General features: G+C 38.1%; 1 protein-coding gene across 1 annotated transcript; it reads left to right on the forward strand.

Annotated features, from left to right (window-relative positions):
* Positions 1–491: 491 nt before the first annotated feature.
* Positions 492–14,477, forward strand: nox5 (NADPH oxidase, EF-hand calcium binding domain 5). Its single transcript, XM_037542978.1, has 17 exons — positions 492–595; positions 932–1,070; positions 4,036–4,186; positions 5,405–5,615; positions 5,913–6,150; positions 6,282–6,435; positions 6,873–7,048; positions 8,175–8,357; positions 10,146–10,278; positions 10,666–10,808; positions 10,966–11,136; positions 11,397–11,441; positions 11,650–11,774; positions 12,768–12,852; positions 13,202–13,301; positions 13,443–13,609; positions 13,846–14,477. Exons 2-17 carry the CDS (start codon positions 951–953, stop codon positions 13,975–13,977), a joined length of 2,334 nt encoding a protein of 777 aa, XP_037398875.1. The 5' UTR covers positions 492–595; positions 932–950; the 3' UTR covers positions 13,978–14,477.
* Positions 14,478–14,818: the final 341 nt, after the last annotated feature.

The raw sequence follows: 14,818 nt of genomic DNA on the forward strand, positions 1-14,818 counted from the left end.
GGATAGGGCACCAAGCCAAGAAACAAAACCTGGTATAGGATTCTGAAAACATTCATGTTCAACTCAGAATCCTGTCAATACACAACATGAATCTGTGGGTATGTCCGGAATAACTACACTAAGTACACTAAGTCTTAAAAGCCGTGCATAACATTAGAACAAATACAAACAGAAATATAATACAGTAAAAACACCATTTATACACTTGCAGTGAATAAAATGTGTCTTTAATTAGCTTGTATGGCTCCTATAGTGAGCTGAGATGTGGTCTTCAGTGTAAGAGATAGGAGGGTCAGCTATAGAGAGGAACACAGCAGGGAGCCGCATGTCACAGACAGCTGCTGTGTGTGCACATAAGAAATCCTTAACAATACTACACTCTCTCTCTCTCTCTGTCTCTCTCTCTCTCTCGCTCTCTCTCTCTCTCTGTATTTCTCTCTTTCTCTGCTTCCTCTGTATCTTACTTCCTCTTAATTGAGAGAACAGAAGAAACTAAGGGCTATATCATAAGGTCGTAGATTTTATTTTTGATTAGTGTTGCTGAGGTTCCAGGGAAATACAGTCCTTACAAGGATATTAGAAAATACATCACCAAGTAAGTGGCAGAAAGTGTGCATATTAGACATTGTACAGTTCAGAAATTTGCTTTTTATGCTATATTTATATATTTTATGCTATATTTCTAGTTTTTATTCTATATTTGCAATGAGACAAAGTGTAAGATCAGTAATGAAGTTGTATTAAATTAGTTAATTAGGCCTGAGATGTACTATAGATTATGAATTGCATGCAATAAACAACTAAACAACCATAGACGTTAAACCTATACTGTTATTATTCATGTGTTCATTCTGGCTAGACACTGTATGCATGACAAATGTCATATTTATGTTCTTGTTGATGTTCGTTCTCTCTGCTTGTTGGAGTAAAGGCCTGTTCATTTCACAGTCATGAGCCTAGACGAGGACACACGTTGGCTCGAGTGGGTCACCAAGCAGTTTGAGAGCATTGCGGGAGAAGACAAGGAGATCGACCTGGATGAATTTAAAACAGCTCTGAAAGTGAAGGAGGTGAGAGCGTCTGTGTGAAAATCTGAGAGAAGCAGAAATGAAGAAAGGATAAAAAACTGTGTCATTAAAAAGAATCTGACTTTTATTCTAAGAAAAGCTACTAGAGAGTGTATTTATTTGATTTACAGCTTCAGGCTGGCTGACCTTGCTTGCGGTGTCCATATCGGATCTGAAACATAACATTCTCCTGAGTCTGTCTCTGCTGTTGATCAGAGAAGAAGTCCAACAGTTACTAAGACTGCTAATAACTGACCTTTAGTCTTCTGATAGGACAGGAGTTCTCACTTAGCCCCACAGAAAACAAGAGGTATTTTGATTTTGGAGTTTTTATTACAGTGACATAATTAATTACAAATTCAGTGACATAATAACTTCCATTTACATACATTTTATGTTCAGTTTGTGTTCTGGTTCAAGAGTCCCTTTCCAACCTATTTGCTTTAATCTCAAAGTAAAAAATTGGAACATGCACAACATATTCTTGTATTGAAAAATTGTATCTTAATGAAAATATCTCTTCTCCTGCTTACAAACAACACTGTACAGAATTTGCTCTTCAGATATGATTTCTGTAATTTCTGTAATTACATGAGTAATATGCTATGAATGAGAAATGATTAAACAAACCATAACAAGAAGGTTTTGTGGTGTTTCATGGTGTGATGTATATGCCCCTAGAAAAGAGATATTGGGGGGTATATAGAGTATAAATATTAGAGATGAATCGGTTTCATGGTAAACCACGGTAAAATTAATGATTTGTTAGTAATACCGTTTGAACTTTCATTACCGTGGTGTGAAAAACTCACTATACAGAGACAAACGAAGGCAGAATCATTCTCTCAGATGCAGCTCTGTATATATGTATAGAGGGGAATGGGAAGCGGGAAGGGGAGGGGGACAGAACATGGTGGTACAGCACCACAACGGCACAATAATGCTGCAATTGCAGTTAGGACAGAGACGAGTTTCGGTTTGTGTATCAGCATTTATTTATTTATCTATTTTACTTTTCAACACATTTGAATAATATCGCGATAATACCGATAGTCATGATCATTTTGGTCATGATAATCGTGACATGAAATTTTAATATCGTTTCATCTGTAATATATATTAATGTAGATAAATACAAATAGATGAATTATCCTGCAGTTCAGGTTTTTCCTGCTAGATGAATCAGGCAAATGCAGGCAGAGTGTGTAAAAAACTGCTTCACCACTGGGCAGTACTGATGTAGTACTTTAGAAACTTCAGAATAGAGCTCCTCTGTGGTCTAACAGTTGCAAAAAGACACATCATTTATATTGTACGACTTTATGTTGATATCATTTATGTAGAACTCTTTAGTCCTAAGTGATAAACATGATATAAACTGAATGAAATACTATTACAGTACTGTAATTTAATGTAGTCATGAAGATAGGGCTATTTTTTATTGATTATAATTGAAATTAGTAAAATATAGACAAGCATGTAAGCGTGTCAGGGTCCCTTTTCTCAGCAGCACCTGAAAAGTCACTCAGCTATAAATACAGTGATTTACTGAATGTTGCCATGGGTGCTGCTGTGGGTTTACCGTGACTTTAATGCTGTCATTAGTCTACATAAATTGTGTCTTGGCACATAGTTAGGGGACGGTTACGGTTTCTAAAGGAAGGGTCTTTTTTTTACAGTGATGAATCAATTTGTTATCCTAACTTGCAGAACGCTGTGCTTTACACCAAAACATTCATTAAGCTAGCTGGGGAGTTTTATTATAAACATAGGGTGGGAATACTAATGTACAATGCGGTAATATAACTACTCTGAAAAGAATGTTTTAAATGACATCTGGCAAATTAATGTTTATCAAACTAGAAGTTAGGGCTCTCATAATTTAGTCACAGTACAACAGCAATATATAAAAATGTCCATTCAGCAATACAGCTCAATTCCAACTATAGTACTAAAAATAATATACAGTATACGTATCTCTGAAACGTACGGAAGTGAAATTGTCTCAAGCAAGTTTGTCTGATGATGTAAAACAATGTTTGTGTAGTGTAATGTCATCTAGAAATTGTTGAATGTGCACTCTTACAAAATTAAGACTAGTCATTTTACAGTACAATCTGTGAATATACACTGTTTTTATGTTATTTGTAACTTTGAAATAAACACTGAAAGTTCTGTCTTGGACAGCTGTGTGTTGTTGCACAAGAAATTAAAGTTGCCATTTTGCATTTTCTTCTTATCGTGATTCCTTTCCAATCCACTGTGCTGTAGTACATAGTTAACCCCTTGAATAGCTACAGCCTACTGGCACAGTTTTATTACACACTTCTAAAACCTAAGAACAGCTTCACCAGTTTGCATTGAAGTCCCTGTAGTTAACAAATCATAGGCCTTAGTAGGTAATAAGCCTGGGATTTTTAAGGGGTTAAAAGAAGTTGTGGTCGTTCTTAGATTATAATGTGGACTTAAAAGATAAGAAAAAGGGTACTAAACTGGCATTGAGGTGGTACTCACAAGGGTACAACTTCAGCACCTTTTGCCAGGGAACATCTTTGAACCTGTCTCTTCTCCAATTTAAAACATTGATATTAATGGGTAAAAACATATTTAAGGTACAAATTCGGACCCTAAAACCATTGTTATAGCTTTGATGATACATTTACATTGCTTGCACCTTTATGAACAAAAAAAAATGTGTCTGCAAAGTACATTTTTTCTAACAGTGTAGAGTATAATAAAGCAGCATATTATATTGTGTCGTTCAAGACAAGATTTGCAATTCAATATGCGCAGGGCTCTGAACAATATATTCAAAGGATTTGGAGATATAGTGTAATAAAATGTAACCTTTACCTTAAAGTTGAATACAAGGGGATCAGCCCACTTCTAATAAGTGTATACTAGCAAAATTTCAATCACTTTGAAACTAAATTGTGAATAATAATTGTAATTCTTTTCTCTGTTCCAGTCATTCTTTGCAGAACGTTTCTTTGCGCTGTTTGACTCTGATGGCAGTAACTCTATCAGTCTGGATGAGCTGCTGAAGGCTCTCAACCTCCTCATTCACGGCAGCGAGTCGGACAAACTGCACTTCCTCTTCCAGGTCTACGATGTAGATGGTCAGTTTCCTCATGCCCTGAACACTGTATGATGACAAACTTGAATGCTAAATATATTCTCAAGCTATTTTTCATGATTACTGTTCTTTGTCCCTTCTAACTGTATTCCATTAACCAGTTTTAATTCACTTGAACATCACATACAGACACATTCAGACACCGTCTCTGCAATATGTAGTCAGAAAAGGCACAATGCAGGCACGTTTTTCATTCATCATGGTACAAGTTACAAATGATGTAAATGCAACCCCCCCTTTTAAAAAAGATGGGTCTATATAGAACCATGAACACTCACAGAACCTTTTGCAGGCTTAAATGGTTCTTTGAGGGTGAAATGGTTCTTTAGATTGATAGAGAATGTGTTATAAATGGTTCAATATAGCACCAAAAAGGGTGCTTTTACTGTTACAAACTTGACATCATAACAATAGCAGAATCCTTTTGGTGCTATATAGAACCCTTTTCAAAAAGGTTCTGTATAAGACCACATACACCACATCCTCCATGAGTCTGAAAATTTCACCATGCAAAGAACCATTTAACCATGAAAATAGTGTTCTAAACTGGTTCTAAACAGAGCCACTGTTTTTGCTAAAGAACCAACGAAGAACCATAAAATTCCAACTGTGAGCCTTAAATATGTTTTTTCGCCCCAGGGAAAGAATTTGTACCTTTTCATAACCTATTGTTTTAAAACAGAACAGTAAAATACCAAACAGTAAAATAAAAAAAAACCTGGAGTCAATACAACCAGGTACTGAACACATAGCCCTTGAGGGCACCACCCAACGCTCTCACTGAGTCAGTCCTCCTCTTGTCACTGGGGTGGTACCCTAAGGGTACACCTCAGTATCTTTAGTCAAGGAACATAATTGTACCATAATCCATTGAAATTATATTTTCTAAGTTTCTAACCCCACACACTCCGTCTCGTCTCCAGGCTTTATATTTTATTGCTCTGTCTTGAATAATAAGGTTATGAAAAGGTACACATAAGCACTGTTTACCTAGAAAAAACATATTTATGGTACATAATTGTACCTTAAAACCTCTGTTTACATTTACATTGTTTGTACCTTGATGATTGAATAATGTACCTGCACAGTACCTTTATCTCTAACAGTACAATGACAAGAGAAGTAACACCCCAGTGACAGTTTAGTCCCTTTTTCCTAAGATTGTATTGCTAAAGTATGTTTTGTAAACCCGACGCTACAGGTAGTGGTTCTATCGATCCTGACGAGTTGCGTACGGTACTGAAGTCCTGCCTGAGGGAAAGTGCAATCTCCTTACCTGAGGAGAAACTCGACGACCTGACGCTAGCCCTCTTTGAGTCAGCTGATAAAGACAACAGTGGCTCCATCACATTTGAGGAGCTAAAGGCAGAGCTGGAGACCTTCCCTGAGGTCATGGAGAACCTCACCATCAGGTAGCCGCTAAAAGAATTTTTCAAATAAGCAGAATCAAAACCCTGCACCCATCCTGTAGACTGAAGAAGATATTGTAGATTTTAACATTGCACAATCGTGTTATACATCACCTACGTAACTTGAAGTCTGAGGGACCAGTGGGTGGATCCATACTGTGAGTGATATCTCACTCTCTACTGCATTATGCAGACATTATTTTCACAGTAGTTACAGTATAATAAGCCTTAAGATCTACTGCTGAATAATACGTCTAAGGATTACAAGGATAAGCTTGTTATAATTGTCATTTCCTACAGTGCTGCTAACTGGTTAAAGCCTCCTGATCTGGAGCAGAATAGGCGGCAGACCCCACGCTACCTGACCCGAGCCTACTGGCACAACAACAGCCGAAAGCTGCTTTTCCTCTGCCTCTATTCATTCCTCAATGTGCTCCTCTTCATTGTATACATGCTGCAGCATGCTGCTGGTGGACTCTGGTTGATGCTGGCAAAAGGCTGTGGAATATGCCTCGACCTCAACTGCACTTTCATTGTGGTGAGTACACGTGGATCCTGATTCTGATAAGGAGAGTGGAGTTAGCTTTTAACATGTTCCCACTCTTTCAAGATCCATGCAGTCATTACCCGACTGGAAGAGATACTACTACAGACTGATATTGTCTGCAGGTGCTGATGTTACGGCGCTGTCTCACCTGGCTGAGGGCCACCTGGGTAGTGAGGGTCTTACCTTTGGACCAGAACATCTTGCTGCACCAGATAGTGGGATATGCCATCCTTGTCTTCAGTGTGGCACACACAATGGCTCATATCATGAACTTTAGTATGTTTGAAATTTAATTTTTAACAGAAATTTGTAGAGCTGCTCTCAGTACTGCCTCATCTTCCAAAGGCCAAGGCCTGAAAATAGATACAGCTACAGCATTTGTCATTGTCACTACATATGAGCTGTAGTAATTGAACTAGAATTCTGTTCGTGCTACATGACCGACGATCATTTAGGTCTTTAGGTTTACAATGAGTAAACGAGGAACAGTGCCATCTTAATGATAACACAGGAATCACATCCGAAAAATTGTGTTAATCTCTTTAAATGAATAAGACTGATTCTCATTTGGTATAAAAACTGTCTATCTAGCAATCATGTAATATTCTACAGTGAATGTCAAATGTTGAAGTAAATAAAATATGAAAATATGTTCTATTCAACTGATCTGTTTATGTAACTGATTAGGCTGCATGTGGCCTGTCTTCTCTCAGTTCACCTAACACAGGTGCACGAAAGTTATCAGCTGTGGGAATATGTCTTCACCACTCGTCCTGGCATTGGTTGGGTTAAAGGCACCGCCTCAATCACTGGAGTTGTGCTGCAGGTCCTCATCTGCCTCATGGTGGTCTGCTCCAGCACGTTTGTCAGACGCAGTGGCCATTTTGAGGTAAGAACCCAGGTAGATTCTCCTGGTATGAGGATGGTCAGGGTCACAGTTAAGAAGAAAGACGAAGCAAACATATTGGAACAATGAGGTGAGGTGGTATAAGACTAAAGAGCGTAGACTTAATACGCACCAACTGAAAGAGGCTGCCATGATTTGGCAGAGCATTTCAAATAAAGTTATGAGGAGTCTGGTTATGTCAATGGGTTGCATATTTTGAGGCAGTGATTGTGTACATATAGGTTTTGTGTCCAAATACTAACTTTAAAACTTTTATTTTTAACTTAAAAATGGGTGAGTAACTACAACACAACATTTTTCTTTTCCCTGCATGCGTCGTTATCTGGAATACAAATTTTGAAAATATATAACAAACATAACCCTCATAGTCCTAGTATTGTATTTATGCTTCTCACTTTATTTCACAATAACCTAGAAGTAAGCTGACATCTTTAAATGACCTTAATCATTATATTAATGTCATTTACTGTCTAATGCTCTTCAACTGACACTAAAATAACGATTAAACTTCTAGCCTGTGTGTTACAAAGTGACAGAAACCCAGACGCTTGCGGATGAGAGATATGATTTAATAGTAAACCAAACAACCAAAGCCAAAAATGGACATAACACAAAAGTAGTCAGAGTTCAGGCCAAATGTCAAAACACGAGTCAAAACAACCAGCAGAAGTACCAAAAGTAGTAAAAGAAAGGCAAAAGACGTCAAAACATGAAGCAAAAAGGTCACAAACATGGTCAAACATATAATCACACAGAGAGAATGCTCAGTAGTTTCAAGAGAAACAATACCTCGCACTGACTGTTTCTAAAGCCCGGACTTTTGTACTCTGAGCCACAACGAGACACAGGTGATAACAGTTAAAATTCTGGAGACTGTGAGCGCTGATAGGAGCGCAGCTGGAGTCCAGAGTCACATGATCTCCCAGTGCATTCTGGGAGTTGGAGTCCGATCGAGGAGGGCAATGCGTGACACTGTGGTACAAATAGCATGTAGACTAGGAACTAGTAAAGCCTACATTCTGTAAAAGTAGCAAAAACTTTAGACATGCCATAACAACCACTTTTTTCTTTTACAACTGTGTGTGACTGTGGGTAACTTTATGTTTAGGTGTTCTACTGGTCCCATCTGTCCTATATCTGGGTTTGGGCACTGCTCATAATCCACTGTACCAACTTCTGGAAATGGTTTGTAGCACCTGGTATAATTTTTCTTGTGGAGAAGTTAGTTGGCATTGCTGTGTCTCGCATGGGTGGCCTGTACATCGTTGAGGTCAACTTGCTGCCATCTAAGGTACTGTCAAACTCTGCAGTCTATGTGTTATACCATAAGTGATTGTTTGACATTTAGGATATTCTCATATTCTGATCATTAAGTTTGTACCTGCTTGTGGAAGTCAATTACGCAGTGCAGTCCAAGAAACTGAACAAATGACATCATTTCTGTTCTTTCGGTTTTGTCTTCCAGTACATTGGATTTTGGTCACACTTTATTTCGATGGTCCCCTGTAGATGCTCTACAGATACCTAAATCACTAACAAACTTTCTAGTGACTCAGTTGCACCAACAGTATGGTTATGCTTAGGGTTAGGAGTAGATGTAGGTTTTGCCTTGAGGTTAAGGTTAGGGGTAGGTTTAGAGTTAGGAATAGATTTAATAAAATCTTTCATACTGAACTTGAAGTTCTGTTTTACTTAACAGATATTTAGTTGAATGTTACTTAAAGACAGACCGAGCATTTACAAAGCATCTACAGTGAAAGTTCCTAAGAAAAGGTCTAGGTCAGATTTGTGACATTTTCCTAAACCCAGGGTTGGGATAGCTACTGAAAAATTTGTAGTTAGCTACTTTGTAGCTACTTTCTCAAAATGTGTAGCTAGCCACAATTTAGCTACTTTTCCAGAAAGAGTAGTGGCTACTTTTTAGCTACTTTCTGAAAAGAAGTGCGCTACTTTTTAGCTACTTTCTGAAAAGAAGTGCGCTACTTTTTAGCTACTTTCTGAAAAGAAGTGCGCTACTTTTTAGCTACTTTCAAAGCGCAATTGTCAAAATGTTTGTTTGTGAATCTCCACCTGACACACCAAACATGCCCAACTGATCGTGTGAACAAGACACTGCATTTAGTCATGTGCCAGACAGAAACACACAACTGAAAAGCTGCAAATGTACAAAAAGATCACCAAAAAGTGTAACCAACAATCAAACTTACACACCCAAAGGCATGATATCCAATAAAAATTAAGACTAAATGCAAAGTCAATCATTTCAGGTTTTTCCTAACAAAAATCAACAAAAATATCTGAATACAAACCAGAGAATTTTGTGCAGTGTTGTCTACTGGTGAAATAAAACTGCTCCAATTTAAACATTTCAGCAAGACACACTAATCAGGCATAACAATATGACCACATCCTTGTTTCTACGCTCATTATCCATTTTATCAGCTCCACTTATTATATTTACTACTGGTAAGGGGTGATCAGCGCGTGGGGCGTGCGCGTGCCTGTTTGCTCGAGCTGTCTGTAGCTCAGCCAGGATTGTGCAATTGCCACCAGCCCGGTGAACGACCGGGCTCTATGGTTCAGGTTTTGCTCGGATTGATTGGAAGCCTGTAACAAAATTGTAGTGAAGATTTTCACTATAGCTACGCAGAAATTTGTAGGCGCTACAGCTACTAGCTACATTTCACAAAACTGTAGCGGCTACAGCTACTAGCTACTCAAATTTGTAGCTAACTACAAAAAGTAGCATGCTACTTAGCTATTATCCCATCCCTGCTTAAACCTTGAAACTGTTCACACCTTTGTGCTCTTGACTGTGTAGATTCTGTTTTTACCTATGAATGAATCCCAAATAGAAAACATTGCTGAATGTCAGAATCTTTGTGAAACTGCATAAGTGGGCTTTAAGAAGAAATTTATTCTTAAGAACAGTTGGTGAAAGAGGCCCCATGCCTTGGTGTACAGAACAAAACAACAAAAATGATGTCATTGTTTAGGTACTTACAGACAACAGTGTATAAGTTTTCCAAGCAATGTACTTTACACTTTTACTTTAGCCTGTTTTTTGTTGACATTGAAGGTAACTCATCTGGTGATCAAGCGGCCACCCTTCTTCCAATTCAAACCTGGAGATTACGTCTACATCAACATACCAGTCATAGCCAAGTATGAGTGGCACCCCTTCACTATCAGCAGTGCCCCTGAGCAGCAAGGTACCACCAACTAGCTGATCTCTAACCTTAACTATGACCAGCCCTTGTCTTACTGTTTGTACTGAGTAATCTGGGCCTATGCAAATTAAATTCAAGACCATACAACAGAATTTATTCAGCCCATTTAATCATTATACACCATAAATACAAGCAGTAGATAGAAGATAGGAAACAGAAATAGAGGAAAAGGAAAAGATGGGAACCGGCAAATGAACAACTGTGTAAAAAGAAAACTGTAAAAATTCCTTATTATTGTAATTCTGCATGCAGGATACTTTTTGGTATAAGGTGACGTTTAATATGTGTTCTGGAAAAAACCTCTTTGCTTACCAATGATGTGTTATATACAAATATGGAGAGATAATAAGCCTATAATTTAATTCCTAGATACCATATGGCTACATGTACGCTCAATGGGCCAGTGGACGAATCGCCTGTTTGAGTATTTTAGACAGTCTGATAGCCAAGCCATCAGCAACAAGAGGCTCACAGCCAGCCTGAGGAACCATCGCAACCAGACCAAAACCCAGGTGAGCAAACATGGAATCTCCTTATTTTCCAGCCATAAGATTTTACCTTACTGTTGTTATGTATTCCAGATTGTTTGTTTGCTGTCAAGCTTTTTAATAACAGTCTTTGTTTGTAAACACTGTTAATCTGTTTTCCTCAAACACATGTACATGACAGGAAGAGCTGTTCAAGTCCATGAGCTGTAATGGAGCTGTAGCATCTAATGAGGACGTTGCTGTTGAACTAACTCTGTATAGGATGAATGGAGCACGCAGCACTTCCCAGAAACCACATATGGATCAGACAGTGCAGGCAGAACTGGGAGATGCCCCGTCAACCACTAGAGAGGTCAGTTATCCTTCATGTTGTGTTCCAGTTGCTCCAGATTTGGCAGTTGATGGTAAAAAACTATTTACCTCAAGGCTGTACACTAACTGCATCAACACTTGTGTCACATTAACATGTGATTTAATAAAGCTTCTTGCAGTGTGTTAACAATAACAACTGCTGTGTTGGGTTTAATATTTTTATTCATGACTTTGCCATATAAACAGTTTTATAATCTGTTTTACAGCAATAATACAGTGTTATAATCTGTAATCTTACAGATCTCCACTAAACTGAGTGAGAATCACAGGTATTGTGACATCAAGGTGAGTAATGACTGTAAGGATACAATTACTGAAGATGCCATTTAATAATAATATTATTAGTAGTAGTATTAGCTTTTCAGATGCACTAACTGGTCTATACAAATGTTACCGATACTATGATTCTATCTTATATTTATCACCACTGAAAGAAATATTGAAATGAACAAAGTGAGTGGTTGATAAGATGTCATGTTTCTCTGTGCTACAGTGTTATGTAGATGGACCCTATGGCACCCCCACCAGGCAAATCTTTGCCTCAGAGCACGCAGTGCTGATAGGTGCCGGCATTGGCATCACACCTTTTGCATCCATTTTGCAGAGCATTATGTACCGGTGAGATCCTACTACATTCAGCCTTCAGCATTACAGCAAATCATACAAGATACAGTTCTGTGATAGTCCAGCCGTTTATTTAATCTCCAGTCTAAATAGCCATTAGAACAAGTTATTCATTTTTAGGAGATATTTCTGAGGAGATTTGAATAAGGAATCTCAAAGGAAAAGAAGTGAGGAAAGAGTTTTTAAAAACTAAAGTTAAAAAAAAAATGTAAAGATATAGACAAAATAGGACCATTAATAACCACCAAGACCTGGTAGACCACCAAAACGGTTACCATCAGACAAACAGGACTTAAAGCTTTCATCTGAGAGAGTGAGGAGAAAATCAAGCTCCACTCTTCAATCAGATCTGAAAAAAAATCTACAGCTCTTTCTGTTCATCCTTCCACTGTGAGAAGAACACCTCAACGCTATGAGTTTGAAAGGATGTGTAGCTGTTAAGAAGCCTGTACTGAGAAAAGAAAATAGACAAACTGGAAGAAAATCTGCACATCAAAGAATCTACTGGTGTCCTCAAAACAATGTACTGACCACTCCAGAGTCCAGACATTAATGTCACTGAATTTGTTTGGGATTACTTGGATCATAAGAAGCAGAAAATACAACCAACCTCCAAGGCTGAACTTTGGAGGTATGAAAAAACATCCCTGCAGATTTACTTGGAAAACTGAAAGTCTCACAAAAAGAATGAAAGCTGTAATAAAGACAAAGACTGGAAAATAGCCAATACTGAAAAATCCTACATTATATGTAGTTATGGAGGCTTCTGTGAAATTTTCTGTTAAATAAACGTTTTCTGTTTCTTGAGGCTGAAAAATGATTCATTTATACTATAGAGCTGTTTTAGACTGAAATTGAAATAAATGAAGGGTCTCTGACTTTTACATAGTACTATATGTGTGGCAGTAGAAACGCAATCAGTGTCAGACTGCATATTTTCAAACAAGCAAACAAGAAAATCACTCTTATTTGACTATTCTGCTGCAGCTACCGAATGAGGAAGCAGAACTGTCCCAACTGTAACTACTCATGGTGCGAGACTATCAAAGACAATGAAATGATGCTGAGGAAGGTAAGACATCAAGGACTGTAAAAATATTTCAGCCATTCAGCATTTAGTGCTGATAACTTCACTGACTTTGCTTGATTATGATGATTAAAACTAGATAAAAAGGTCAATTTTATCCATTCAGGACAATGCAAAAAAATGAGCACAGGAAGCGAATTAAGTCAACTTGGTTAATAATGAATTATTTGATTAATAATTAATTTACTTAAAAGTAGATCAGAGAAGTCTGCTTATCTGTGACAAAGAAAGAATTAAGTGAAATGGGATTCAGCACAATCCCATCAAAGAGTTTGTTTGCCTGGAGGGAAGAGCTGGCCTACAGATGGCACATTAAAGTTTCAACCCACTACAGGTGGACTTCATCTGGATAAACCGCGATCAGAAGTCCTTTGAATGGTTTGTGAGCCTGCTAACCAAGCTAGAGATGGACCAGGCTGATGAGGAGCCTGAGGGTAAGACGAAAGGAATGGAGAGAGAGAGAGAGAGAGAGAGAGAGAGAGAGAGAGAGAGAGAGAGAGAGAGAGAGAGAGAGAGAGAGAGAGAATCACAGAGACTAGTTTGTGTATTGTTATTTTTTTTTATTGTTTTTGCAGGTCGATTTTTGGAGATGCACATGTACATGACTTCAGCTCTCAGCAAGAATGACATGAAAGCTATTGGACTGCAGATGGCACTGGACTTGCTGGCAAAGAAAGAGAAGAGAGATTCTATCACTGGTCTCCGCACACGAACACAGCCGGGCAGACCGGACTGGGGCAAGGTGAGTGATAAGCAGTCTAGCTCAGAGGAATTCAGCAGCCACTGTCCCAGATTTTCCAGTACTCATTTAACATCTCTCCACTAGTTTACAGTACCTATGTTGAATGTTCCTAATTCTGTTTGATATGATATATGATATTCTCTTTTCCATTCATTTTCCAGAACTGTTCAGAATATCAAAACCTAATTCAATTAGATTGCTCCAATTTTCACCGTGTTCTGTGAAATGTGCTCTAGGTATTCCAGAAGGTGTCTGAGGAGAAGAAAGGAAAAGTCCACGTGTTCTACTGCGGCTCCCCAGCTCTTGCTAAAGTCATCAAGGCTCAGTGTGAGCATTTCGGATTCAATTTCTACAAGGAAAACTTCTGAGACTTCCTACCTCCTCACATTTACTCGTCAGTTATTTCTTACTCTGCCCTGCTGCCATAAATGGATGCTTGTTTTCACCAACCTACCAGCACCAGATTTTAATCTAGCTTTAAAATGTGACATTCTCCTTTTGTACTTTGTCAGTATTTCTGTATGCACTTGCCTTTGCACTCACACCTCATTGATAATGACAGTAGAATTCATCTATTTTAATAAACAAATGTAGTGTAGAAATAGTGTACATATCGCAGCTGCCGTAGGAATTATCATGATTATTAAAGATTAAAAGTGCAGTGTGATAAGGCTGTATTGATAGCACATTTTCATTTATATGCATTGTCTTTTTGTGTCAAACAAATAGGATGAATGTATCCTACATACAGAATAGAGCCTATGTATTGTCAGGTATGTGGTTATTGTACATGTATTGCATTGTCTTCAACTGTCTTCAACATTTACTCAGTTAAATAATACCTTTGACTCACAGAGGTAAAAGTATGTCTGTAATCTGTAGTGTTCCTGAAGTATTACTTACTATACGCTGCATACACACACACTCACTGGACACTTTATTAGGTACAACAACCTTTCATTTGCACTCATTGTCCATTTTGTCAGGTCTGTTTACTATATGGGTGACTGTAGTCAATCTGTTTCTCTTTATACTTTGTTACTGCGTTCATCAATAGTCGGGACCCCAACAGGACCACCACGGTGTGGTACGTTGCATGAGTTGTGCTTTTAGAAATGGACTTACTTATTGTCCATTTTATTACACACAACTACCTTGTTGGTCCACCTTGTGCTGATATAGATGTAACTGCAACTGTAGTCTGTAACT

Source organism: Pygocentrus nattereri, chromosome 11 (genome assembly GCF_015220715.1).
Source record: "Pygocentrus nattereri isolate fPygNat1 chromosome 11, fPygNat1.pri, whole genome shotgun sequence".
Taxonomy (NCBI): Eukaryota; Metazoa; Chordata; class Actinopteri; order Characiformes; family Serrasalmidae; genus Pygocentrus; species Pygocentrus nattereri.

Coding starts and splice junctions, on each gene's coding strand:
- nox5 (XM_037542978.1), top strand. CDS start 951: ATGAGCCTAGACGAGGACACACGTTGGCTCGAGTGGGTCACCAAGCAG. Junction 6,436..6,872: donor GGCTCATATCATGAACTTTA/GTATGTTTGAAA, acceptor GTCTTCTCTCAG/TTCACCTAACACAGGTGCAC. Junction 11,775..12,767: donor TTGCAGAGCATTATGTACCG/GTGAGATCCTAC, acceptor ATTCTGCTGCAG/CTACCGAATGAGGAAGCAGA.